General features: G+C 50.6%; 2 protein-coding genes and 1 long non-coding RNA gene across 10 annotated transcripts in view; 2 read left to right on the forward strand and 1 right to left on the reverse strand.

The window, feature by feature from the left end:
- GAN (gigaxonin) overlaps positions 1 to 2,758 on the forward strand; it is a gene marked incomplete at its 5' end in the record, with an annotated part of 80,739 nt that extends 77,981 nt beyond the window's left edge. For all 3 annotated transcript variants that reach the window (XR_014256990.1, XR_014256991.1, XR_014256992.1), the window contains one exon: positions 2,678 to 2,758. The remainder of the gene's footprint in view (positions 1 to 2,677) is intronic.
- On the reverse strand, positions 344 to 25,526 carry LOC309649329. The gene is made up of 5 exons (XR_014257012.1): positions 25,430 to 25,526; positions 23,097 to 24,649; positions 22,011 to 22,570; positions 18,666 to 21,578; positions 344 to 18,548 (listed from the first exon to the last, which is right to left on the reverse strand). It is a non-coding gene; the product is annotated as an uncharacterized lncRNA (long non-coding RNA).
- The window catches only part of LOC309649284 (uncharacterized protein), a 111,162-nt gene continuing 110,105 nt past the window's right edge, over positions 24,660 to 25,716 (forward strand). For 2 of the 6 annotated variants that reach the window (XM_082439167.1, XM_082439168.1), the window contains exon 1: positions 24,662 to 25,709. In XM_082439167.1, coding sequence (XP_082295293.1) covers positions 24,912 to 25,709 — 798 coding nt within the window. In that variant the 5' untranslated portion in view covers positions 24,662 to 24,911. Of the gene's footprint in view, positions 25,710 to 25,716 lie in introns of all 6 variants that reach the window. The other 4 variants (XM_082439170.1, XM_082439169.1, XM_082439166.1 and 1 more) reach the window with 3 other exon arrangements.

Here is a 25,716-nt window from a genome sequence, read left to right on the forward strand (position 1 = left end):
CCTGTGTGCAGTTGGCTGCTCTCCGATTCACAGTCCTCTCCCAGGACGCACCTGTGAGAACACAGATGCGTCAGTACCAGGCAAAGGTACTTTTGAAATCTCCGCCTGAGGGCACTGTTTGGAGGGGGTGGTGCGAGGTTCTGATCCCCCCATCCTGACTCATTCCCACATCACTGACTCATGCCTGAGGTCTGCGTGCTCCTTGGTGGGTGCCCCAGGCTAGCTGGTCCCTCCACTCAGCCCTGGCTGACACCATCACAAAACCAGTTCCCTGTCTGTCTCCTGACTCAGGGGCTCGCAAACATTCAGACCCGACGCTTCTTTTATTTATTTATTTTTAAACTTTTGGCTGCACCGCGCGGCATGTGGGATCTTAGTTCCCTGACCAGGGATTGAACCCGTGCCCCCTGCAGTGGAAGCACGGAGTCTTAACCACCGGACCACCAGGGAGGTCCCCCGATGCTTCTTTTATAAAACTAATATTTTGTAACGTGACTCTCTTTCCTGAAGTTGAGTTCATAGGTATGTAATTCACCTGTATGTGCGATTTCCAAAACAGCGCTATAATTCCCTCATTGTAATGTAAAAGTGGAGGATTAAAAGGAAGGTAATTTGTCATAAAATGATATGTGGGAAATCAGAAGCTTGTCCTGTACCAGGATCTCCAGGAAGGCAGCGGCCACAAGTGCAGACAGTCACAGGTGCACCCCGTGGGTGAGGCCGTTGGTGACGTGATTTTCCAGAATGGGGACCAGCTCTTGGTTAATGTCCAAATGAAACAAAGAACAACCTTCCCTCAACTGACATGGTGGTTGCATTCCTGGAAAATTCAGTGACGATTAAAACGGGGCAGGAAAAGAAAATTTGCATTTGTATGTAAGATGAAGTTAGAGTCTAGACGCAGATCACTTCAAGCAGGGTTTTCACCTACGTGAATGCCCGGTGAGACGTCAGACTGTCACGCGGGACGTGGGCCCATCCCGGTCGCGGGGACTGCCGGGCGCACTGCAGGACGTGTAGCCTTCCTGCCTACTGCCGCTGCCAAGGGCCAGTGGCTCCCACACACACACGTCCTGGGGACACATGTCCAATCATGGCAGGGGCAGGCCTGCCCCCAGGAGCACAAGGGGCCAGTGGGTCAGGCCGTCCCTCCGGGTCTTGGCTTATGCTGTTCCTCCCTCTCCTTCTCACCGAGGGAGTGTCTCCTCTTCCTTCAGGAAGCTCACCCTGATGCCGCCAGGCTGGGGCGATGCCCTTCCCTGCCCCCGAGGCCCCACCCACCAGAATTTGAGAGCCTTGATAACTTGTTCATCTCCCCCCAGGAAGCCAGAAGCCTTTGCCCTTCACCACTGAAGCCCAGGTCAGCTTCAGAGCCTGGCATACAGTAGGTGCCCAATAAATGTTTGTCAAAGACGTGAATCCTGGTAGTGGCTCCTGCTCCTGTGTTGTGCTCACTTGGTCCTCACAGCAGCCCAGCAAGTATTCTTAGTCCCACGTGCAGGTGAGGAAACTGAGACTCAGAGAGGTCAGGTGACATGCCCAAGGTCACACGGGAAACTAGGAAATGAATCCAGAACTTCAGATCCTCCAGAGAAGCATCTTCCGTTCTCCCTTACTGCCGTGCTCAACACCTCCCGCGGCTTTCCATCAAAGACACGGCAGCCAGGCCCCCACCAGCCTCGTTACTGACCCTGCCCTTCTGGGTGTACAGCCCCGGACTCTGCACCGACCCGCACACCTGCCCCTGAGTCCGGTCGCGCTCTCTCCTCCTGGCCTTGCCCCCACCATCTCCATCTTGCCCATCCTTCAAGTCCCATCACCGGTGCTGCTCCCCGACCCCCATCCTAGGCCCTTTTCCCCATCGCAGCCCCCAGATCTTCACTTTCTGCCCCTGCTCTGCAGGCTGCCGTATTTGAGCTGTGTTCCCAGCGCCTCTGATGGCCGTGTCTGGAGGCGGGGCATGCCTTACTCACTCCTGGGCCCCTCCCTGGGGCACCAGCACAGGCCTGGCCGGTAGCCCATCAGTGACCTCGTGCACGATCCCCACATGCTGGCTGGGCTCTGTGTAAACCAAGTCACTGCAAACGCGCGCCAGGAGCAGAGGGGCACCTTTTCATCATCCCCTGAGATTGCTGAGAAGAGCTGCAGGCGAGGCAAGGCTCAGCGTCCAGCGCCAACACCTAGCCGGCCCTGCGTCTCCACACCCGGGTCAGGGGCGGCGCCACAGGCTTTCACTGCTTCCAGCCACAAGCGGATGTGGAGTTGCCCTGCCCTCCACAGGTTGTGATGGCTGAGGAGCAGGGAGGGCCGTTGGCGGAGCCTTGGCGTCACGAGGCGGACGACCCCAGCATCTTCTCCTCCTTGCTGTGTCACTTCATAGCTATAGTGACACGTGGCTGATGATTTAGCCTCTCGGAGCCTCAGTTTCCTCATCTGTAAACTGAAAGTTTGGGAGCAGATGATCTTCAAAGTCTCTTGCGCCTTTTATATTTTACGATTCATTCAACAAATATTTTTTGAGTACCTACTGATGCATCCCAGAACAAAAGTGAAGGGCCCGTCCTACCTAAAATCAAACCGTCCCCTCTCCCTGTCCTCCACCCCTACCTCCTTTTCCTCCTTAGCTTTTAGCAGCACCTGACATACCTTTGATTTCATGTATTTGTCTCTTTCACAGTGTGTCTCTGTAACGGCTCTGTCAGCAGTGCCTGGAGCAGGGCTGGGCACATCGTAGGCACTCAGTCAATACTTGTGGAATGAATGAATGAACAAATGAACTGGATCAAATGGGTCTGCATGACATCCAGAGCCCTTACTGACCCTTGATGAGATCACAAGAACAACCACAGTGCAGTCTTTGGGGGAGGGTTGCAATCCACACGACATCCCTGTGACTGCTTTGAGCCTCCGTGGACCCGCAGGAGGTTGTAGGCAGGCTGGGGGAGCGCCCCTCCATGATTGACCTGGGTCATGTGGCTTCCCTCTGTCTCCCTGGGTCTCCAGGGTGATGTGTACATTCCTCCACTGCCCCCAGCCCACCCTCCCAGCCACGGTGAGCAGCTCCCTGGATATCCTGTATTTTTTTTAATTTAATTCTTATTTTATATTGGAGTATAGTTGATTTGCAGTGTTGTGTTAGTTTCAGGTGTACAGCAAAGTGATTCAGTTATGCATATACATATATCCATTCTTTTTTAGATTCTTTTCCCATATCAGAGAATATTGAGTAGACTAACACACCATTGTAAAGCAATTATACTCCAATAAAGATGTTTAAAAAAAAAAGAATATTGAGTAGAGTTCCCTGTGCTATACAATAGGTCCTTGTTAGTTATGTATTTTATATATAGTGGTGTGTAATGTTAATTCCAATCTCCTAATTTATCCCTCCCCCCACCATGCTTCCCCTTTGGTAACCATAAGTTCATTTTTGAAGTCTGTGAGTCAGTTTCTGTTTTTTGGATAACTTCATTTGTATCATTTTTTTCTTTAGATTCCACACATGAGTGATATCCTATGATATTTTTCTTTCTCTGTCTGACTTACTTCACTTAATATGATAATCTCTAGGTCCATCCATGTTGCTGCAAATGGCATTATTTCATTCTTTTTTATGGCTGAGTAACATTCCATTGTATATATGTACCACATCTTCTTTATCCATTCTTCTGTCAGTGGACGTTTAGGTTGCTTCCATGCCTTGGCTATTGTAAGTAGTGCTACAGTGAACATCAGGGTGCATGTATCTTTTCAAATGATGGTTTTCTCCAGATATATGCCCAGGAGTGGGATTGCTGGATCATATGGTAATTTTATTTTTATTCTTTTAACGAATTTCCATACTGTTCTCCATAGTGGTTGTACCAATTTACATTCCCACCAAACAGTGTAGGAGGGTTCCCTTTTCTCCACACCCTCTCCAGCATTTATTGTTTGTAGATTTTTTGATGATCACCGATGTGAGGTGATGCCTCATTGTTGTTTTGATTTTCATTTCTCTAATAATTAGTGACGTTGAGCATCTTTTCATGTGCTTTTTGGCCATCTGTATGTCTTCTTTGGAGAAATGTCTATTTAGATCTTCTGCCCAGTTTTTGATTGCGTTGTTTGTTTGATGTAGAGCTGCATGAGCTGTTTGTTTATTTTGGAGATTAATCCCTTGTTGGTTGCTTCGTTTGCAAATATTTTTTCCCATTCTGTGGGTTGTCTTTTTGTTTTGTTTATGGTTTCCTTTGCTGTGCAAATGCTTTTAAGTTTAACTAGGCCCCATTTGTTTATTTTTGTTTTCATTTTCATTACTCTAGGAGGTGGATCCAAAAAGGTATTGCTGCAATTTATGTCAAAGAGTGTTCTGCCTTTGTTTTCCTCTAAGAGTTTTATAGTATCCGGCCTTACAATTAGGTCTTTAATCCATTTTGAGTTTATGTTTGTGTATGGTGTTAGAAAACACACTAATTTCATTCTTTTACTTGTAGCTGTCCAGTTTTCCCAGCACCACTTATTGAAGAGACTGTCTTTTCTCCATTGTGTATTCTTGCCTCATTTGTCATAGATTAATTGACAATAGGTGCATGGGTTTATTTCTGGGCTTTCTATCCTGTTCCATTGACCTATATTTCTGTTTTTGTGCCAGTATCATACTATTTTGATTACTGTAGCTTTGTAATATAGTCTGAAGTCAGGGAGCCTGTCCAGCTCCGTTTTTCTTTCTCAAGGTTGCTGTTGCTATTTGGGTCTTTTGTGTTTCCGTACAAATTAAAAAATTTTTTGTTCTAGTTCTGTGAAAAATTCCATTGGTAATTTGATAGAGATTGCATTGAATCTGTAGAATGCCTCCGGTATCTGTATCTGGGTTGGGGTGGAGCACCATTTAACCCACTACATGTACCAAATGCATGGAGGGGAGGTAAGCGCCCTCCCACCCGTGTCATCCAGGCACCCATAGACCTCCACAGAGCTCATTCCTGAGATAGTCTCTGCGTATATAGGATTATAGGTATAGCTGTATGTGTGTGTGTGTGTGTCATTTGTGCACAAATAGTAGCATTCTCTACACACTTCTGCACTTGGCCTTTCTTTCTTAATGTATCTTAATGATCGTCCTGTAACTGCAGCTGCCTCATTCTTTTTAACAACTATGTAGTACTCCATTGTATGGATGTACCAGTTTTTTTTTTTTTGGCTGAGTTGGGTCTTCGTTGCTGTGCGCGGGCTTTCTCTAGTTGCGGTATACGGGCTTCTCATTGCGGTGGCTTCTCTTGTTGCAGAGCACGGGCTCTAGGCACATGGGCTTCAGTAGTTGTGGCACGCGTGCTCAGTAGTTGTGGCTCGCAGGCTGTAGAGCGCAGGCTCAGTAGTTGTGGCGCATGGGCTTAGTTGCTCCGTGGCATGTGGGATCTTCCCGGACCAGGGATTGAACCCATGTCCCCTGCATTGGCAGGTGGATTCTTAACCACTGCACCACCAGGGAAGTCCTCCAGTAGCTTTTTAATAATAATTTTAAAAAAGTGATAATTTCCTTAGAATAGATTTCCAAGCATAGTATTATTCAGTCAAAGGCTCAACAGTTTCACAGCACGAACTGCAAGTTGCCAAATTGCTTTACGAGGAGACAGCCCTCTAGACACTGACATGGGTGGCAGCCGGGCCTGCCTAACTCACCAGCCCTCACCCGGTGTTGAGGCTTAGCTACTCTTGTCCAAAAGAGCACGTGTCCAGGGCCCTCAAAGTTGATTTGATCTGGGTGCCCTTGATTTCTCTGTTGCTCCCTACCTGGGCCACTGTGGATTCTTTGAACCCTGGCTTGGCGACTTGGCCTTGGTCCGACCACTTCACCTCTCTGATCAGATTTCCTCACCAGAAAAGTGTAGGGTGACCAACTGTCCCTGTTTTTCTGGGACGTGGGACTCTCCATGCTGAAGTCAGGCATGTCCCAGGCAAACCCGGACAAGTTGGTCAGTCCAGTGACGGTTGGATCATGCCAGTGCCCCGCAGAGACTTGCTGTAAGTACGAAACCAGCTGATTGGATGAAAGGGCAGCCCCGGTGCCCGAAACTGACTGGCACACCCTTAATGGGCACTGGGTGATTCATGGATGGTTCAGATCCTGTGCGCACAGAAGCTCTCCTTTTCTTAGTCCCCCATCTTCCCACCACTGGGAGTTATTCAAAAAACTGGAAACAGAGTAAAGCGTTGCTTTCATCGTAGTTTCTGTGACAGTTACTCTGTTGCCCCATGACTGAGGCACTCACAAATCGTCTGTGTTTGAGACAGTCTCTGGGGAGCCCCCGGCCTCCCCACATGGCCTGGTGTCCCCGACCTTCTTCAGCCTGACCCCTTCCCACACTCCAGACACCTGGCCTCTCTGAAGGTCACTTGCTCCCTGTCATTTGTGGGCCCAGTGGGTAGGAATTCTCAGGCCCACCTCAGGCCCCAGGAGCCCCCTCACGCCCGTCACTCCCGACGTGTGCAGGTGGGAGGGTTTGTGAGTGGGGGTTCCGGCCCCTCCTGAGGTTGACCATTTTCCATACATTTGTTTCCTCTTTGAATTTCCTCCTGGGCCTTTGTGAGGTTACGGCTCTGGGATATGCATACCTTTTTCGCTGAAAACTGGGTTCCTGTTGTCTTGCTGGCAGCTTTTTTCTTGGTATATTTTTGTTCTTTGCTTTCCTATTACCACGATGTGAAAGATGGACCTGAATTTTTCTGCTTGTTTATGCAAAAAAAAAAAAAAAGAGAGAGAAAATTGCTATGTCGTGTTGTTCTTTTTGAAGTCTGTGTGTGTTTTCGTGCGTGCACGCTCACAGATGTGGGTAAAAAGCTGCCTTCTGAAACTCACCTTGTGTATTTTTGTGATGTCTGCTGGGGAGAAGGAGGGGATGGATGCCCAGAGAAGGGTATGAATCAAGAAGCATTTACCCAGACTCTTGGGGGCAATTTTGCATGGACCCCACCCCTGCCCCTCACCTAGTGGGCACTCAGCATTTATTGAATGCATGAGTCTTACCTTATTTCTCTCAATCCTTTTAAAGAAACATTCTAGGTGTAGCTGAAGCTCCCGACTTCAGGGGGCCCTTTTGTAGCTAAGTTTCTTCTTCCCTCCAGGGATATATCACCCCTCTCTGGGGTTTCTCTTCCTATGCTTGTTTTCATACTATTTCTATTCATTTACATTTGCAAAAACTAGACCTAGCATTTTTTTATGTTTCCAAACTTTGTGTAAATGGTATGATACTGTCCATGTCACTCTGCAGCTTGCTTGTGTTGATTGCTTTCCTTCTCATATAGGATTTCATTGGGTGGATGTCCCACAATTAATGAGCCATTCTTTGGTTGGTGGCTGTATTGGTTTCCCAGGGCTACCGTAATGAAATATCACAGAGTGGGTGGCTTAAACAACAGAAATGTATTCTCTCACAGTTCTGGAGGCTAGAAGTCCAAAATCAAGGTGTCGGCAGGTTGGTTCCTTCTGAGGGCTAGGAGGGAAAGTCTGTTTCAGGCCTCTCTTCCAGCTTCGGGTGGCCTCAGGCATCCCGGTGCTTGTAAATGGCATTCTTCATGAGTCTTGCCACTGTTTTCTTTCTATGTGTTTCTGTCTCTGTGTCTAAATTTTTCCCTTTTTACAAGGACACTAGTCCTGTTGGGTGAGGGCCCATTCGTATGACCTCATTTTAAATTAATTGCCTCTTTAAAGAACTGTCTCCAAGCACTGTCCCATTCTGAGGTACTGGGTTTTAGAGCTTCAACATATGAATTTGGGGGGGACACAGGTCACCCTATGACACTAGTGAGGCTATGGCTTTCCACCCTGGTTGCACCAGTGCACGCTTGCCAGGGACACGTAGACCTTCCTGCTTCTCAGGGCTCACAGCTGCTGACATTGTCAGAATTTTTCATTTTTGGCCAATCTGCTGAAGGTGCACATGACTGTCATCTGATTTGCCCCCTCTCCCCCCAGTTTTTAGTGAGATTGAGATCTTTTCATGTGTTTTGTGTCTGCTTTGGCGAATTCCCTATTCATACCTTGGCCCATTTTTCAGTTGGAGTTAAGAGTGTGTTTCGTACTGATTTGTAGGAATTCTTTGTAGATCCTGGATACTACCCTGCATTGCAAGCCTTTTCAGCTGGTCTCTGGCTCACCTTTACACTTGTTTACGGTCTCCTTTGATGTACAGAGGTTTTTCATCTCAACGTAGTCAAATGCTTCAAGCACCAAGGTTGATCTTGTTTAAGAAATCCTTCCCTACACAAACGTCATGGAAATACTGTCTTATATTTTCTACTAAATAATTCCAAGCTTTGTTTCTCACATTCTGGCCTCAGTCCACCTGGGATTTATTTGCATGTGCAATGGATAAAAAAAAAAAAATCTAATTTTGTTTTCCCAGATGGATTGCCAGTGGCCGGACTCACCCCATTTCATGCTCTGGTTTCCCTGGTGGGCCGAGGCCCCGGCATCCTGATCCCTGACATCAGTATTCACGGCACACCCGGGGATTTTCCTCCTGAAAAGGGCTCAGTGCTCAAAACAGTGACGTCTATGCCTGCTCCCAGGATGAGCCCAGCTGGAGCCCGCAGCTGTGGCTGTGTCCTTCTGGAAGGGGCTGCAGAGATGGATACGGTACTAGTTTCCTGGGGCTGCCATAACAAATGACCACAAACTTGGTGCCTTAAAATAACAGACACATATTCTCTCACAGCTTAGGAGGCCAGAAGTCTGAAGTCAAGGCGTCAGCAGGGTTGATTCCTTCTGGAAGCTGCAAGAGAGAATCTGTCCCATGCTTCTCTCTGAGCTTCGTGTGGCCTTCGGCAGTTCTTGGCATTTGTTGGCTTATAGATGGGTCACTCCAACCTCTGCTCCATCTCACGTGGTCTTCTCCTCTATGTCTGTGTCTGTTTCCCCTTCTCTTTTAAGGATCGTCAGTGGATTTAGGGCCCACCCTAGCCCAGGAGGATCTCATCCTGAGATCCTGCATTATATTTGCCAAACCCTTTTTCCAAGTCAGGTCACATTCACAAGTTGTGGGTGGAATGTATCTTTTGGGGGCCACCATTCCACCCACTAGAGGTATTATCTGTAGTGGGAAGAAGAGTTTCTTCCTTCAACAGTCGCTTTCTCTCACCGACATGCACTGCCTTCTGGCTCCCTTGTTTGGTGAACCGGGCACCCAATCTGCCGTTTTTCTTTTATTTCCTCCCCGATTCCCAAATCCAGTGATGAGTTTTCCCACTCCTGGGAATATATCTTAAAGAACTGATTCAACGGCGTGGACAAAAAGATCTTCTTGTTGTGGCTTTGTTAATAACATTGAAAAGTTAGACATAACCCCCAGGAGAGAAGGTAATTACTTAATTACTTCAGTAACATTTGTTCGTCATGCAGACTAACGAAGAGACTTGGAAGTAGATGGGGTAAGGAGAGAGCAGAGGAGACGAGGGTACACTTGCTGCCTCCATAGCGAGGGGGGATGTTCCTCTTGTGATCATCCAAAGGATCACATAATGTCAGTTAGGAAGTGGACACCCAGGGACGTCTCAGGTGTGATCCAGGGGCTCGAAGCTGGTCTGAGTCCATGAAACTAAGTCATGAGGGATAAGTTTTCTCTGGGGGACCAGGCTGAGCCAGGAAGGAGGTTTCAGGAGGAGGGCAGCAAGTCTGCAGGAACTGACCTACCTTGCTGGGACCCACAGCTGGCCACCAAAATTACAAAAACACGGCAACACGCAAAGGTGCCTGATGAGGTGAAAAATGCAGCCTAAAAATTGATTCAGAAGAGCGCCTAGGGACTTCCCTGGTGGTCCAGTGGTAAAGAATCTTACAATGCAGGGGACACGGGTTCAATCCCTGGTCGGGGAACTAAGATCCCACATGCCACAGGGCAACTGAAAGCCCGCGTGCCACAACTACTGAGCTCGCATGCCTCAACGAGAGCCTGCGTGCCGCAAACTACAGAGCCCTCGTGCTCTGGAACCCGTGCGCCACAACTACAGAGCCCACGCGCCCCGTAGCCTGCGTGACACAACTAGAGAGAAGCCCGCGCACCGCGACGAGAAAAGATCCCGTGTGCCTCAGTGAAGATCCTGCGTGCCGCAACTAAGACCTGATGCAGCCTAAAATAAATAAATAAATAATAAATAAATCTTTAAAAAGAAAAAAAAAGAGTGCCTAAAAACAGAGAATTGCCATACTTTTCAACAGTCCTACTTCTGGGCATCTACCCATAAGGAAAAACAGGGATTCGAATAGATGTGTGTCCACCTGTGTTCACAGCAGCATTATTCCCAATAGTCAAAAGGTGAAAACAACACAAATGTCCATTATCCACAAATAAATGGATCAACCAAGTGTGGTCTGTCCACACAGTGGAATATTATTCAGCCTTAAAGAGGAAGGAAATTCTGACACGTTACAACATGGATGAACCTTGAGGATGTTATGCTAAGTGAAGCAAGCCAAACACTCAGGACGAATGCTGTAGGAGTCCCCTTATATGAGGGACCTGGAGTAGTCAGATTATTCATAGACACAGAAAGTAGACTGTGGTTGCAAGGCCTGGGGGGAGGGGGAGGGGGAAGTTGGTGTTTAACGGGGACAGAGTTTTAGTTTGGAAAGTTGCAAAGTTCTAGAGATGGATGGTAGTGATGGTTGTGTAACAAGGTGAATATACTTAATGCTGCAGAGCTGTACGTTTATCAAGTGGTTAAGTGTACATTATACGTTATGTGTCTTTGACCACGGTTTTGTTACAAAAAGGATGCCTAGTGTAGTAGTTGGTTGGCGGAGGGGGGATTCAAATCGCAGCCACGCCTCTTTGTGCGTTCTTTTGTCCCTGTGGCTTTATTTCTCGTGTTCAGGTGCTGTATGGCCGTGAGGGAAGCCGACAAGGTTGCCGCCCTGCTGAAGGCTCCAGGCAACAGGGGCAGACAGACCTTCACCAAGTCACATCATCAGATACGGGCATGACTTTCCTATCAGTGATTAGGTCTGTGACCTTGGACAAGCTGCTTCTCCTTTCTGAGTTTATTTCCTCCTCTGTAAAAACAGGGACAATCACATGACTTGCAGTGATGCCGGAGGATCCATGAGCATCCTCTGAATCGCTGGGCGGGACTGCTTAGCTCGGAAGGCCCTCCATATGGGTGAGTTCCTTTTCCGGAGTTCCACATCAGAAAGAGATGCTTGAGGACAACACTAACATGATTCACGCTGCCCAGGGACGGAGTCAGGCAGTGTATATACACATATTTTAAGTCGTGTACAATCCTTTGATATGCACAGAAGTTCTGGATATTCACCAAGGTGTGAAGAGTGCGTGATAGGGTGTCAGGTAGGAATTTTTTTTTTTAATATTTATTTATCTATTTATTTTGGCTGCGAAGGGTCTTAGTTGCGGCACGCTGGATCTTCATTACGGCATGTGGGAACTAAAAGTTGGGGCATGCGGGCTTTCTAGTTGCGGTGTGCGGACTCTTAGTTGTGGCATGCATGCGGGATCTGGTTCCCCGACCAGGGATCAAACCCAGGCCCCCTGTATTGGGAGCGCGGAGTCTTACCCACTGGATGACCAGGGAAGTTCCAGGAATTTTTTTCTTTAATCCCTATTAAGGGATTTCTGGCTACAAGATCTTGGGCAAATAACCTGACATCTCTAAACCTCAGTTCAGTTTCCTCAAGTGCAAAATACGAGTGTTTTTCTTCTTTTTAACTCTTTATTATGGGAATGTTCAAGCCTTCACAAAAGAAGAAGAAATAGTCTAGTGAACCTCCATTACCCAGGGTCAAGAGTTAGCAATAAATTGCCAATTTTGTTTCATCTCTACCTCCCCACCCTTCCTCCGGCTGTTATTTTAAAGCAAATCCCAAACAAAAATACTCTTAAAAAAATCCCACCACAATACCATTATCATGCCTAAAATTTTTTAAAAAACAATTTCTGAAATCATCTAAAGTCTAATCAGTGTATAATCATCCTTGGTTGTCCCATAAATGCTTTTTAAATTTGATTTGCTTGAATCGAGGTCCACAAGATCCACACATTTCATTTGCCTGATATATCCATTTCCCCAGAGTTTTGTTTTTTTCTTTTGGCTGTGTTGGGTCTTCGTTGCTGCCACCGGCTTTCTCTAGTTGAGGCGAGCGGGGGCTACTCTTCGTTGCAGTGCATGGGCTTCTCATTGCGGTGGCTTCTCTTGTTGCGGAGCACGGGCTCTAGGTGTGCAGGCTTCAGTAGCTGTGGCACGCGGGCTCAGTAGTTGTGGCGCACGGGCTTAGTTGCTCTGCGGCATGTGGGATCTTCCCAGACCAGGGCTCGAACCCGTGTCCCCTGCATTGGCAGGCAGATTCTTAACCACTGCGCCACCAGGGAAATCCCTTCCCCAGAGTTTTAATAGGACAATTTTCAAATATCCAGTGAAGGCAGAAGGATTTTACAGTGAGCGCGTGTGTCACCCCCTAGATTGAACCACTGACATGTTTACTGTGCTTTGTCACTTGCCTATCTATCTACCTGTCTCTCTACAGTTGGTAGCACTTTTAAGTTTCTTTTAACCTCAACACTCTCCTTGCTCTCATGTTTTTGTTTTGTTTTGTTTTGTTGCCATTTATTTGTTGAAGAAATCATGTCATTTGTCGTGTAGGATTTCTCATTTGAGGATTAAATGAGCTAATATGTGCATAGTGCTTAGAATGTAGTGGGTACCTAATTAACATCCATTATGACTTGTTTTGTTCTTCATCTGTATCTTCTGATTTTTTCCAAGTGAAAATATATCCATTTTCTAAAAAAAAAAAAAAAAAGTTTAAAAGTGTTCCTGGGCTGCTAGACTTTTCGAAGCTACGTTGGTTTGTAGCCACAAGGGGGTCTGTCTTCACTTTGTTTGCTGGGCCCACACTATCCACTAGGCCCTGAGGAAGGACCGCCAGCATTGGACAGTTGAAGATGGCAGAATGAGGGAGTGTCGAGGTGGGAAACAGAGCCAGAGGGGCTCAAAGGAAATGCCCCGGGTGGAATCTGGGGGCTGAGGGTGGTGACACCAGGAGGGAGGCCCAGAGGAAACGCAGTAAAGTGTGAAAAGCTGCAGAAATCCCAGGAGAGAGTGGAAGCAACAGCACACATCATTAGGATGGCGAGGGAGCACATGGCCTGGTTTCGAGGGGCTGGGGCAGATGGAAAAGAGGACGATGAGCCTCCCCAGGGATTTGATTCCACAGACTCCGACAACAGGCAGACACATGAGAAATACAAAGGATCCGGCCTCCTCCGTCAGCAGCGGGAGAAGAAAAGCAGGAGACTGGGGGCGGGGGAGAGCTCTGGGTTGGGGGATCAGGAGCTCTGAGCCTGGATTTGCCACCCATCCATCACCTGTGTGGTCTTGGGTAAGGCTCCTTCTCTTCTCTGACCCTTAGTTTCTCCCACCTGCAAAATAGGAGGGGTGGACCGAAAGCCCCATAGGGGTTTCTTTGAGGTCTGGCAAGGCCAATGTTCCATCTCACTGACTGCTCCCTGGGGATGAAGGAGGGGGTCGCAGCTGCTGGGATCTGGATGCGTTGGTGATGCCCTTAGCACTTTTCCTTTCAAGGAGGCAGACACCAAGTCCAGGCTCAAAACTGTGAGTCACCAAGTCAAAGTACCAAATGAATACAGACTGTAGCTACACCGTCCTGGATTCCACTCCTCACCCCGCCCCTTCCTGCCCTGTGATCTTAGGTAGCATTCCACAGAGGATTGGTGATATCTGTCAAGGCTGAAGAAATGGGCAGGACCGACTTTTCCTGAACCCAGATCCTGGGCTTCCGAGATGCAACTAATCCTCGGGGGGTAGATTTGGCTGATTCACCTTCGAGGAAAATCTGCTGAAGATTTTTAGCCAAACCAAATAGAGAAGTGAATAAATATAGAAATGAATCACTTGCCTGAATCTCTGGCCCAGGACCTAGACACCTGTCCACCATCACCATTGTGAAACCACAAGGCCGGAGGTCACACCAGCCGGCTTTGATGCCTGGGTCATTGTCATCCACGCTGAATGAAATTCATTAGTCCATTGTGAGCTGTACAGGTTTAATGCCTCTGCAGTTGCCTGATGACACTGGGGCTTGGTGGAGAAGGTCAGACAATGGGCCACCGTCTGAATAAAAGCTCCCTAATGCCCCACCCAGGGTGCCCCAGTGGGTCCTCCTGAATCACGGCTGCTTCCTGGGAACTGCTCCCATGTGAGCTGGAGGACAGGAGGGCAGACTTGTGTCCATGCCTGTTCCAGGGAAAACAGGATGAGCGAAGCCTTCCGGGGCTGTAAGGAGCCAGGGCGTTATGGTGAGAACCGGCTGGGGCAGAATGGAGTGGCACTTCCAAAGCCGTCTTTGGGCTCTGTAAGGGGTCAAATTATGCCCTTCAAAAAAGATGTCCAAAGGGGAATTCCCTGGCGGTCCTGTAGGACTCTGCACTTCTACTGCTGGGGGGCCCGGGTTCCATCCTTTGTTGGGGAACTAAGATCCCACAAGCCATGCAGCGCAACCAAGAGAAAAAAAAAAAAAAAAAGTCCAAGTTCTAGCCCCCAGTACCTCCACATAAGGACTGTGACCTTATTTGGAAATAGGGTTGTTGCAGAGGTAATAAGTTAAAATGAGGTCACGTTGGAATAGGGTGGGCCCCTCATCCAGTATGACTGTGTCCTTATAAAAATAGAAGTTTGGACACAGGCATACCAAGGGAGAATGCCTTGAACTTGAAGGCAGAGCTTGGGAAGATGCCTCTGTTTACAAGCTAGAGATGGCCAGCAAACCGCCAGAAGATACAGGACAGGCACAGAACAGGTCCTTTTCTCAGCGCTCAGAAGGCACCAAACCTGCTGACACCTTGGTTTAGAACTTCTAGCCTCCAGAGCTGTGAAAGAGTACATTTCCACTGTCTAAGCCACCCAGGCTATGGTGCTTTGTTACAGCAGCCCAGGAAAGGAGTCCGGGTGCTGACAGGCCAGAATCCTGACTTGGTGGCCTCCCCTCTGGGAGACCTTGGGCAAGTTACTTTCCTTCTTTGAGCCTGGGGCCGAAGAACCTGAGACTCGGGGCCTGTCTGGATAAATTCCAGCCATCCATCAGATTCCTCGCCTGGACATTTGGAGGTGGTGGGAAGCTGGGAGATGGTGCCCACTTAGCCCTGGTGCTTGGGCTGAGTTGGCCATTTCAGGCCCAGTGCCAGACACATAGCAGAGGCAGCCGGAGTCCCATGAGGCACTGGACCAGAATCCCAGAGAGATCAGGACAAAAGGCAGAGAGGAGAGAGGAGGCTTTGTGCAGACCCTGCCGTGATTCCTGTTCCTTGCCTGGGTTCTGACGTGTATGTTCTTCCCACGGACTCCCCTTCCTTGAGGTAGCACGGGGACAATATATTAACTGATCTCTTTGCCTGTCTTTGGAAGTGCTTTGAAAACTGTAATGCGGGGAACACATTTTCTCGGCAAAAACCACCTTACTGAGCGCCCACTGCATGCAGGTTAAGAAGCTGCAGGTCCTGCCCCAGGTGGTCCAGGCCAGGGGAGTGTCACAGGGCAGCGTGGAGAGGCAATAACAATGCTGTCATGCCTGTCCCTCCGACTCCCACAGTTCAAAATGAAACAGGACAGCCAGCAAAGTTCCAGCGTTTTCCATTGTCTACTGTAAAAGGCTTTTGCGAAATGTCAGAGATGGCGTTCATCCCCTTCCTCATCTTTTTTTTCTCTTTTTGAGAGACATGGGCTAACAGAGAAATGATAAAAAACATGATCGGGGCTAAAATAGGCAACATGGCATGGTGGCTAAGAGAACGAGTCTGGTACCAGATTGGCTGAGTTCAAGTGTGACCTTGGCAAGTTAATTAACCTCCCCGCTTGTCAGTTTCCTCATCTGTACAATGGACACAATAAACCTCATTGCAATTTTGTGAGGATTAATTTAAAGGAATCAACATAGGCAAAGTGCTTATACCAGTGGCTGGCACACAGTAAGCCCTATGTGGCTATTTGCTATTATTATTAATAAAGTCAAGAAATGCACAAGGTTGGGGAACACAATGAAAGAAGTAGTTGTTTTGGGATAAGACGTTTCTTGGTGGGGGGTGGTCTGACCAGATCACAGTGACCCACCTGACCGTCCTTCTCACCTCTAAGGAGGGGTTGCCAGCAGCCATATTTGTACAGCTCGGCTCGGACACTGGCTAGGGTGGGCATCTGGGCCAACTGAGCAACCAAGTTCTTCCCTTAGAACTGGACCAAAAGAGAGCTCCTAGTTTGTTGATCCCGCTGGTCTCTCGAATGGTCACCTTCTGTCAGGCTGAGGCAACACAGCAGAGAAAGCCAGGATGGGGGGAAGGATGAGTCAGAGAGAAGCAGGTACACAAAGCAAAGAGAAAGCTCCTGGGTCCCTGGTTTCTGGCTCTTTCTGAGACCTGCCTACCTTTATGCCCTTGGGGTTCTGTGAGATACCCTTGATTCCTTAAAGCCCATTTCCACCCTTTTTGAAGCTACTCTGATTGGTTTCTGTTGCAACCGGGGTCTTGGTGAATACCTGGATGCTGCAGCCTGACTTCCCCTCGTTTCTTTGCATCTGCGAGGGTCTGCTCCCTGGAGTTACAGGAAAATGTCCACTCCTCTCCTGTCAGCCCAAGCAGACTGCAGTTTCAGTTTCGTGCTGTGGTTGGAGAAAGAAGGGACCAGGAGTTGAGCAACCGTTTTTTTCCCTACCATGTATTGGGCACTGACTTCTTCCTAAACCTTGTTCTGAGCACGTTACATGCATTATCTCATTTGCTCCATGGTGAGTATCATGATTGGATCTCTGTTTCACAGACGAAGAGACTGAGGCTCCGAGAGGTTAAGAGGTTTGGTTAGTATCACCCACCTAAGTCAGGTGAACGGCTGGGCTCCAGATGCAAAGTTTCTGCTTTCAGCCTCCTTTGCATCCTACCTGGAGCCCCTGGATGGCATCCTTCTGCTGTCCTGCTCTGGGATCTTGCACAAACCCTCGATCGTGCCGCAGCTGATGGAAGGGGGGTGTGGGGAAGTTTTGGAAGAGCCACACGTACTCCACACATGTAACACGTTTCCCTCCCCCCCTCCGATACTTCCTTTCCTTTTGCTTCTTAGCAACTGACTCAGAGCGGATGGAGGGGAAAGAAGTGAGGTCACATTTAAATTGGTCAATTTGAGCAGCTCACCGCAAAGGCTGGTGTGGGAGAGAGATGCAATTAATCTGAAAAACACAGTGGTTTTTATTTTTAAAAATATGATCCATGGCCTTCAGTCCTCTGCGGAGCTGTGCCAGGCATCCATTTCCACGAGTCAGCGGCAGCCTGGCGTTCGGGCACTTCATAAAGTCCCCGTGAATTTTAAAAAAAACGAATGGCATTCATCTTCATTTTAAAAAGTGAAACAAATCAATGCATGTTCATTGTAGAAAATTTGGGCTTGGGGGATGGGAAGAGAGGCATAAAGAAGAAAGCAATATTTCCCTGTAATTGTTATAGCCATGTAATGGTTAGATTAGTCAGCCAAGAAAGGAACAGACCACGATACGTGCACCAACACGGATGGATTGCAAAAATTGTTATGCTGCATCAAAGAGGTCAGACCCGAAGCAGGATATATCTCTTGACTCTATTTATATGGAGTTCAAGAAGGGGTAAAACTATCTGTAGTGACAGAAGGCAGATCGGGGGTTGCCTAGGTCCGGAAGTGGGTGGCTGGAATCAACGGCAAAGGAGCTTAAGAAACTTTTCTTGGGTTGTGGGAATGTTCTACATCAATACCTTGATTGGGGTGGTAGTTACCTGGGTGTAGACATTCGTCAACACTTATCAACCTGTTCTTTTAAAGTGGGTGCATTTTATTTCATGTAAATTATACTTCGATAATGTTGATTTCAAAAGGGAAAAGAATGACCTGTAAATCCCACCACTCCAGAGATAACCGCTCTTAAGGTTTTGGTGTGTGTATATAAACGAATCCACTGATTGTGTGTAACAAAGATTAGTTCCAGATAAATGTTCAATCCTCTGTAATACTTGAAAAAAAAATTAACCTCAGATTTAATTCTTTGGTGAGAGTGAGAAAGAAAGGCAGAGCGGGTGGTACTCCATGTTCCTTTGATGCCCACCTTTGCCCCCCCAAATCCCCCAAACCAGAGAAGTAGGTGGGGTGGCACAGTCATCACTCAGCCACCCAGTATCACAGGCTGCGAAGTAGGATTCGTGCTCCCACCCGCTCCTCCCTTCTTCCCCACCCGTGAGCCTAGAAAATGGGCTGACTTCACATCAGCTCAGAAGCAGAAGGGGCGTGTTCCCCAACTTAAGGATGAAAACATGACTCCTCTCCTTATACCAGGAGAATAAGCACATTTTATTATTCGATCAGTACATTAAATGCCATTGGTACAGAGTGTGTGTTCCATTACGCTGGTGTCTCATGCCTGTTAAAAATGAGGTTCGGGAATGCTCTCCTGGGTGATGTAATTTTGAGACGGAGTTTTCAGATGGAGCTTCCGGACCGCTCCCCAAAAGCAATAGTGCCATGGGCAGCTATGAAATTAAGAACAAACAATTCTGTTGTCTTGCTTTTGGTGCTTGGCATATGATTACAGGCATGGCTTCATGCCATTAAAGGGCTCCAAAAACACAACTCAAAACAGGTTGCACCTTATTTCATCCTGTGTGTCCTCGTGTTCCTTGACAGTCTGATAAAGCTGGCTGCGAGTTTCCTCCGGCCCCTGGGAAGTGGCATCTGAGGAAGGACGTGCCGTTGCATGAACGTGGACAATATAATCTCCCCCAGACTGGGAACCACAGGATGGCTCGGGAGCAGCCTGTACCGGCTGACAGGGTGGGGAAAACGTCTTCCCTTAAACCAGCGGTTCTCAATCGGGGCTGATTTTGCCTCCCAGGTGACACGGGGTAACGTCTGGGGACATTTTGGTTGTCACAAATTGTGGCTGCTCCTGGCATCTGTGGGTTAAGGCCAAGGATTCTGCTAAACACCCTGAAGTCGTCAGGACAGCTGTCTGCCGCCAAGAATGATCCAGCCCTAAATGTTAATAGCGCCGAAGTTGAAAACCCTGCAAAGATGCTGTATTGGGTATCTGTATCCCAGTTATTGGGCAGATGGGAAACGTTTGGAGAAGTGATCTAGAGGTGGGCCTGCGATCAGGGCCATGGAAACATGGGTTCTAAAATGACAGTGGCAACACAAAATAGCCAACGCTTATTCTAAGTGCTTACCCAGTGCCAGGCTGTGAGCTCGACACTGATTATCTCATTTAATTCCTATGACTCTGGAAAAAGGTACTGTTGCAGTCCCATTTTATAGTAAATCAACCAAAGATACACACAGCTGGTAAAGGTAAGGGCAAGGAGTTTGTTTTCTTCCTTGCATACTTTTTTTTTGGGGGGGGGGTGATTGGGGGAGGAGGGGTGTCTGATTCCCCTCGCTCGACTATGAGCCCATGAGGGCAGCATCTTGTGTGAGCTGTATCTGTAGTCCCCAACAAAGTCCTTGGCACTCAGTAGGTGCTAATAGACACATGTTTAATGGAACTGAATGAAAGAAGGAAGGAAGGAAGCAGGGCAAGGTTGCCTAGTGGTTAGAACGTTGGTGTTGCAGTTTGATTTCCAACCATTCAGCAGATAACCATCGTGCATCTTCTCTGGGCCAGAACAGGCAGGGGCCTGCTCAAGCTGACCTATACTGGCTCATGAGAGCTGATTGTTAATTTTTCAGGAATTTTGCAAGCTGGTTGTCAAACAGCCATTAAACAAGATTGAATTAATATAAAGTTACGATTAAATAAATCATATTCTTAAAAAGGTAATAAAACTCACCACTTCCTAATTATTTGACTACATATTATACTACATTTTGTATCTCCGTTCTGTAGGTTATTTATGTCTCTTTCAGGGGTCGCCAAACTTCTTCTGTAAAAGGGCCAGGTAGTAAATATTTTAGGCTTTGTAAGCCATTAGCTGAGTCTGGCCCCTCAGCCACTGTTTGCTGCCCCCTGGAATGTTCTGTCTGTAGGGTAGAAGCACTCTACAGTGGGGTGCGTCTCTTCCCAACTTCACGTTCAGTGATGCATGTTGATAACCTCAAAACGGCCATGGTGGGAATATTTCCAACTGGGGAATTGTCAAATGCTGTAAATCAGGGCTTCCCCGCCCCCCGCAAGCCGATGGTTAAACATTCACCAGCACACCACTGGACACGATGATGTGCAGAACTGGAACGGACCCTGCCCTCTTGCAGGGTACAGTGTGTTGGGTTTGTGCACCACTTCATAGCTGGGGGCGGGGGCAAGGAGGGAGCTGGGCAAAGGCTGCTGAGGCTCTCCGCTGGAGACCAGTCCGAGGAGGACACGCACCTGTGGGCGTCTGCCGGAAGGGGCAGGGCTGCTAGAAGCGGGTGCTTCGGTGGCCCTCTCCTAGGGCTGGCCGTCAGCTCCGATGCTCTCCTCGCCACCAGGGACTTGGCCACTTCCTCAGACCCCTTTGTGGGCAGCCAGGGTAACAGGTCTGTCTTTCCCCTCTGAGCTGGCTCCAGGGGTGACTTGAGGGACCTCGGGGTTGAGATGTGCGCTCACGAGGGCAGTTCCCTGCCTGCTCGCTGCATCCCCCCAGCCCCTCGAGCGGAGTAGCTTCTCGGCCCGCATGGCCCGGGGTAAGCCCGTAGTGCTGAGTCTCCCACGTGCTGACCCAAGTGGGAGAGGTACTGCCAGTGAGCAGGTGAGAGCAGAACGTTGCTCTTTGGGACTGCAGCAAAGAATGCAGCACGCGGCAGCTCTGTCTGGTGACCTCTGTGAGTCCGCTGGCCAGTGGGGGCCCAAGGAGAGTGAAGGGATCGTGAACTTGCGTGCCCTTCCTGCTTCTCCATAACCCTCTCAAGTTTGATGCCAGGAGGGTGAACTCTAAGGGGCCTGTACTGTTCTTTGCAGAGTCAGGGTTCCTGTGGCACCAAGGATGACCTGGGTACATGATCCATCAGTGGAAACTTGATGGGCTTGTGTCTCCTACAGAGGCTGGGGGGCTGGAGGGAGGGAACTTCTGAAGGAATCTGACAGCTGGACTTACTCATTTTTAGGTCAGGAACCTGGGACAGTGGGAGGCGAGGGGCTCTGCTTATCACCAGCTATCAATGTGTCCCACCTCTTCACACCCTCACTGACTTCGACCTACTGCCTGCACGTTCCTAAGCAACAGAGGATAGGTGAGTCTGACCAAAAGTCACTGCCTATTTGCGTGCAGGCACGGAGTGCTGCTGTCAACCAGGAACTCGTGGTTTCTGTTCTCAAGGAGCTTCTGGCAGTATCTTGGGGGCTCCATAACACTGACTTCAACCTCAGACCAAGAGATATTCTTATTGAAAGATGACATTGATCAAATTCAACATTTTCTTCCTGAGTCCCTGCTCAGGAAAACATTACAAAGGAGGAGCGGGAAAAACATGGACTTTCAGGTCAGAATTTCGGGTAGAAATCTTGGCTGGATCCCCGTGGTTGTCTGATCCTCTCTGAGACTCAACTTCTTCGCCCTTAAGATGGGGATGATAAGAATTTTTGCCTTCTGGGTTGGTTGGAAGAAAGGAGAACAAATATCAATATATAATGCCCCCACAGGACAGGAATAAAGACGCAGACATAGAGAATGGACTTGAGGACACGGGGAGGGGGAAGGGTAAGCTGGCACGAAGTGAGAGAGTGGCGTGGACATATATATACTACCAAATGTAAAATAGATAGCTAGTGGGAAGCAGCCGCATAGCACAGGGAGATCAGCTCGGTGCTTTGTGACCACCTAGAGGGGTGGGATAGGGAGGGTGGGAGGGAGGGAGATGCAAGAGGGAGGAGACATGGGGATATATGTATATGTATAGCTGATTCACTTTGTTATAAAGCAGAAACTAACACAGCATTGTAAAGCAATTATACGCCAATAAAGATGTTAAAAAAAAAAAAAATATATATATATATATATAAAACGCCCCCAGCATAGTACCTGGCACTTGGGTGCTGGTCATTTTATCATGCTGTTCCTGTTTAATGCTTACAAATCAACCACCATGTCAAGCAGTGTTGAGGATGTCTGGATAAAATCAGGGATCCTCTGCATCCTGGTAAATCTCGTTCTGCTGAAGTTTTGCCCCCTGAATGGGGTCCACGGATGTCCCTCGAGTGGACAGCAGCTGCTTTGTCTGCCACCGAGCCTCCCCACTCCATGATTTCCTGCTGGACCCCATCACCTCCCTCCCGGGTACCCTCAACAGCCTCCTCACCAGCCTCCCTGCCTCCAGGCTGCTGCTCTGCAAATCTTGTCCATGTCATGCTGTGGCCAGTGACCTTATGAAGGTGATATCTACAAGTCACTCCCTGCATGCCCCGCATGGTAGCTTCCCACTGCTCTCAGGGCAGAGTCTGGTCCCTGGGCCTGCATTTCAAGGTACTGCCCGCTCAGCCCCTGCTCACCTCTGAGGCCTCTGCCCTGCATCCGCTGGGCTCCTTGCATGCCTTGGCAAAATGTCTGGGGCTCCCCTGGTGGCACAGTGGTTAAGAATCCGCCTGCCAATGCAGGGGACATGGGTTCGAGCCCTGGTCCGGGAAGATCCCACATGCCGTGGAGCAACTAAGCCCGTGCGCCACAACTACTGAGCCCGTGCGCCACAACTCCCGAAGCCCACGTGCCTAGAGCCCATGCTCCGCAACAAGAGAAGCCACCACAAGGAGAAGCCCGAGCACCGCAACGAAGAGTAGCCCCCGCTCGCCGCAACTAGAGAAAGCCCACATGCAGCAATGAAGACCCAATGCAGCCCAAAATAAATAAAATAAAAAACAAATTAAAAAAAAAAAAAGTCTGGAGTTTCCTGCACAGGCTGAGGGTTTTCCCACCTCTTTGCCTTTGTATGTGCCGTCCCCCGTTCCAGGAGCACCTTTCCCCTTCTTTACCTGATTCCTAAAGACCTCTTGGAGTCAGGACATGTCCCCAGTGCCACAGCCCGGCTGGGTTAGATACCCCCCCCCCCTTCCTGTAGCCCCAAGCACAGTGTGGTCATTGTCTTTACATGGTCTTAGACCCTGAGCTCCGCACCTGGGCTCAGTCCTGGCTAGCTAAGTGAGCCTGGCAGTCTCTCTGTATCCTCACCTGCAGGAGGGGATGCTGATGGGTCAACCCTTGTGTCATGGGTTGCTGTGAGAAGGAAAAGTTGCGTGCGTGCTTAGGACGCTGGGAATTACTCCTGCAACGGCAGGAGCTCAATCAAGTTTCGGACAACAGACCTAACCCCCTTGGCGGCATGGCCTGGGCGTCTCGGTCACAACCCCCCGCCATCCCCACCTCTGGCATCCACATCTGTGTCACCGGGTGGGGTCTCTGGCTTGCCTGACTCCTCCTTGCTTGATGGTTTTCTCAAGGCCGTTGATGTTCAGAACTTCAAGAACAGAATTTGCCAGCAGGCTGTGGGGAGTCAGTGAATTCCCCATTTTCCCGCCTAACTGTGCCTCCCCAGGGCTCACGAGGAGAGAACAGCTCTGCCCATCTCCTGGGCAGGCTGGAGATGTGTCTTCTCTGGTGAGGGACACATGCAGGGGCCCTGCCTTCCTCCCTGGCCCCAGCCCTGGCCAGGCTCAGGTGAGAGTGTTTTGGGGAGCCCTCATCTTGTCTGTTCTTGGGAGAGAGGGGGAGGGGGCAGTCCCACTGTAGGGCTGCCGTGGACAAACTTCGGCACTCATGATGCAATTCAACGCATGCTCACACACTTGTGTGTTCACTACAGAGACACCTTCACTTAACAAAAAAGGCACAGATCTGGGGGTTTTAATGGTATTAACTGCAGAAGTGCGTGGATGTGAGAAAGCCCCACCCCAGAGCAGAGCACTTGCTGCGTGGCTTTAGGTGCCACTCCTGATGGCAGAAAGGGAACGTTTTTTTGTTGCACGGCTGGCGTTCCCGAGTGACACCATAGCTCATTCCCCAAAGGGGCTTCCAATATGATTCTCTCACAGCCCTGCGCAGGACCTGGGGATGCAGAGATGAATGACCCGGTCTGGCCTGAGGGGAGAGGTAAAGAAGCTGGAGCTGCTGGGGTGCAGGCAGAGGAGGGGGGCGCCGGTAACGCCGGGGAGGGATTTTGTTGTCTAGGCTCCTATTAGGAACTAATCAGACTCCAGGGGCAGAAGGAAGGAGGGGCGCTGGGGAGCCTGTCCCCTCCCCCCCCGGAGGCTTGAGGACCCCAAAGGCCACGGCGGGCAGACATCTGTAAATGATCAGGAGGCCTGCAGAGTCCTGCAGGCTGAGCCAGGGCAGTGTGGCTCATTCCCCGGATAACTGACGGGACATGTTCAATTCGAGGAAATATCTCCGTCTTGTGGCGCCGTCTGGCCAGCCAGGTGGACGGCCTGAGCTGGGGTTCCGGGGGTGTCACAGGTCCTGCCTGCGGTCCTGTCCCCACAGCTTCGGCCCAGCCCAGCCCGGCCCCGCTCCCTCAGGTTTGCACCTGGCCGCACCTCCGCCATCCGCGTAGACAGGTTTCGGGGCGCTGACATTTCGGATCCCGGCTGGCCGCGGGGGTAAGGGTGGGCTGCGGGGGCCGCGGCGCGTTCTCAGATCCGTCGGGCCGGCGGGCCGCGCGGCTCAGCACCGGCCTGGGCACCGGCGGGGGCGCGGCTCGGCGTGACGTCACGCGCCCCGCCCCCGCGGCCCCCGCCCACTCCCCAGGTTCCGGGCGGGGCGGGCCCGGGCCTGCCAGGGCTCGCCCGCCCCAGCCCCCTCCCCGGGGGCCGCCCCCTCCCGTCGAGCCGCGCCTCGGCCCCTCGCGTCCCCGCCCGGCGGCGGACTCCGCCTGCGAGAGGCCGAAGCCGCGGCGGCAGCCGCCGTTGCCGCCATTGACGTCAGAGGGGCGGGCACATGACCCCGCGGGGACCAATCGCGCGGGCGCCGAGCGGCTTCTGCAATCTCTCAACTGAGCCGGCCCCCGCGGCCCCCGCCGCACACTCGCCCGCGGACGGCCGCCCAGACACACGTACTGTACACACGAGCGGGCGGCGGGGCCGAGACACGCCCGCCCGCGCGGCCCCCGCTCGCCGCCGCCGCCGCCGGGCCCCCGGCCCCCCCGCCGGCGCTGCCCCGCGTCCCCGCCCGCCCGCCCCTCCGCCGAGCCGGTCCGGCCGCCGCGAGCATGCATCCGACGAGCTAGGAGGAAGCCGGAGCCCCGCAGGAAGGACCGAGCGCCGGCCGCCCGCCCGCCCGCCCGCCCGGGCCCCTCCCCTGCGGGGCGCCCCCAGCCCCACACCCCCCCACCTTCCTGGGGGGTGGGGGGGTGCGGGACGCCGACCGGGGGCCCCGCCGCCCGGGCAGCCGGGACAGCCCCTCTCCCCGTCCCCGGCCCCCTCCCCGGCCCGGCCGGCCATGGATCTGACCAGCACCTCGGGCGGCGGCGATCCCCGGCAGATCGAGGAGACCAAGCCGCTGCTGGGGGTTGACGTGCCGGCCCCCGAGGGCACGAAGATGGGCGCCGTGCCCTGCCGCCGGGCCCTTCTGCTGTGCAACGGGATGAGGTACAAACTGCTGCAGGAGGGCGACATCCAGGTCTGTGTCATCCGGCACCCGCGGACCTTTCTCAGCAAGATCCTCACCTCGAAATTCCTGAGGCGCTGGGAGCCGCACCACCTAACGCTGGCCGACAACAGCCTGGCGTCCGCCACGGTGAGTC

This window comes from Balaenoptera physalus, assembly GCF_965194825.1.
Source record: "Balaenoptera physalus genome assembly, chromosome: 19".
NCBI lineage: Eukaryota > Metazoa > Chordata > Mammalia > Artiodactyla > Balaenopteridae > Balaenoptera > Balaenoptera physalus.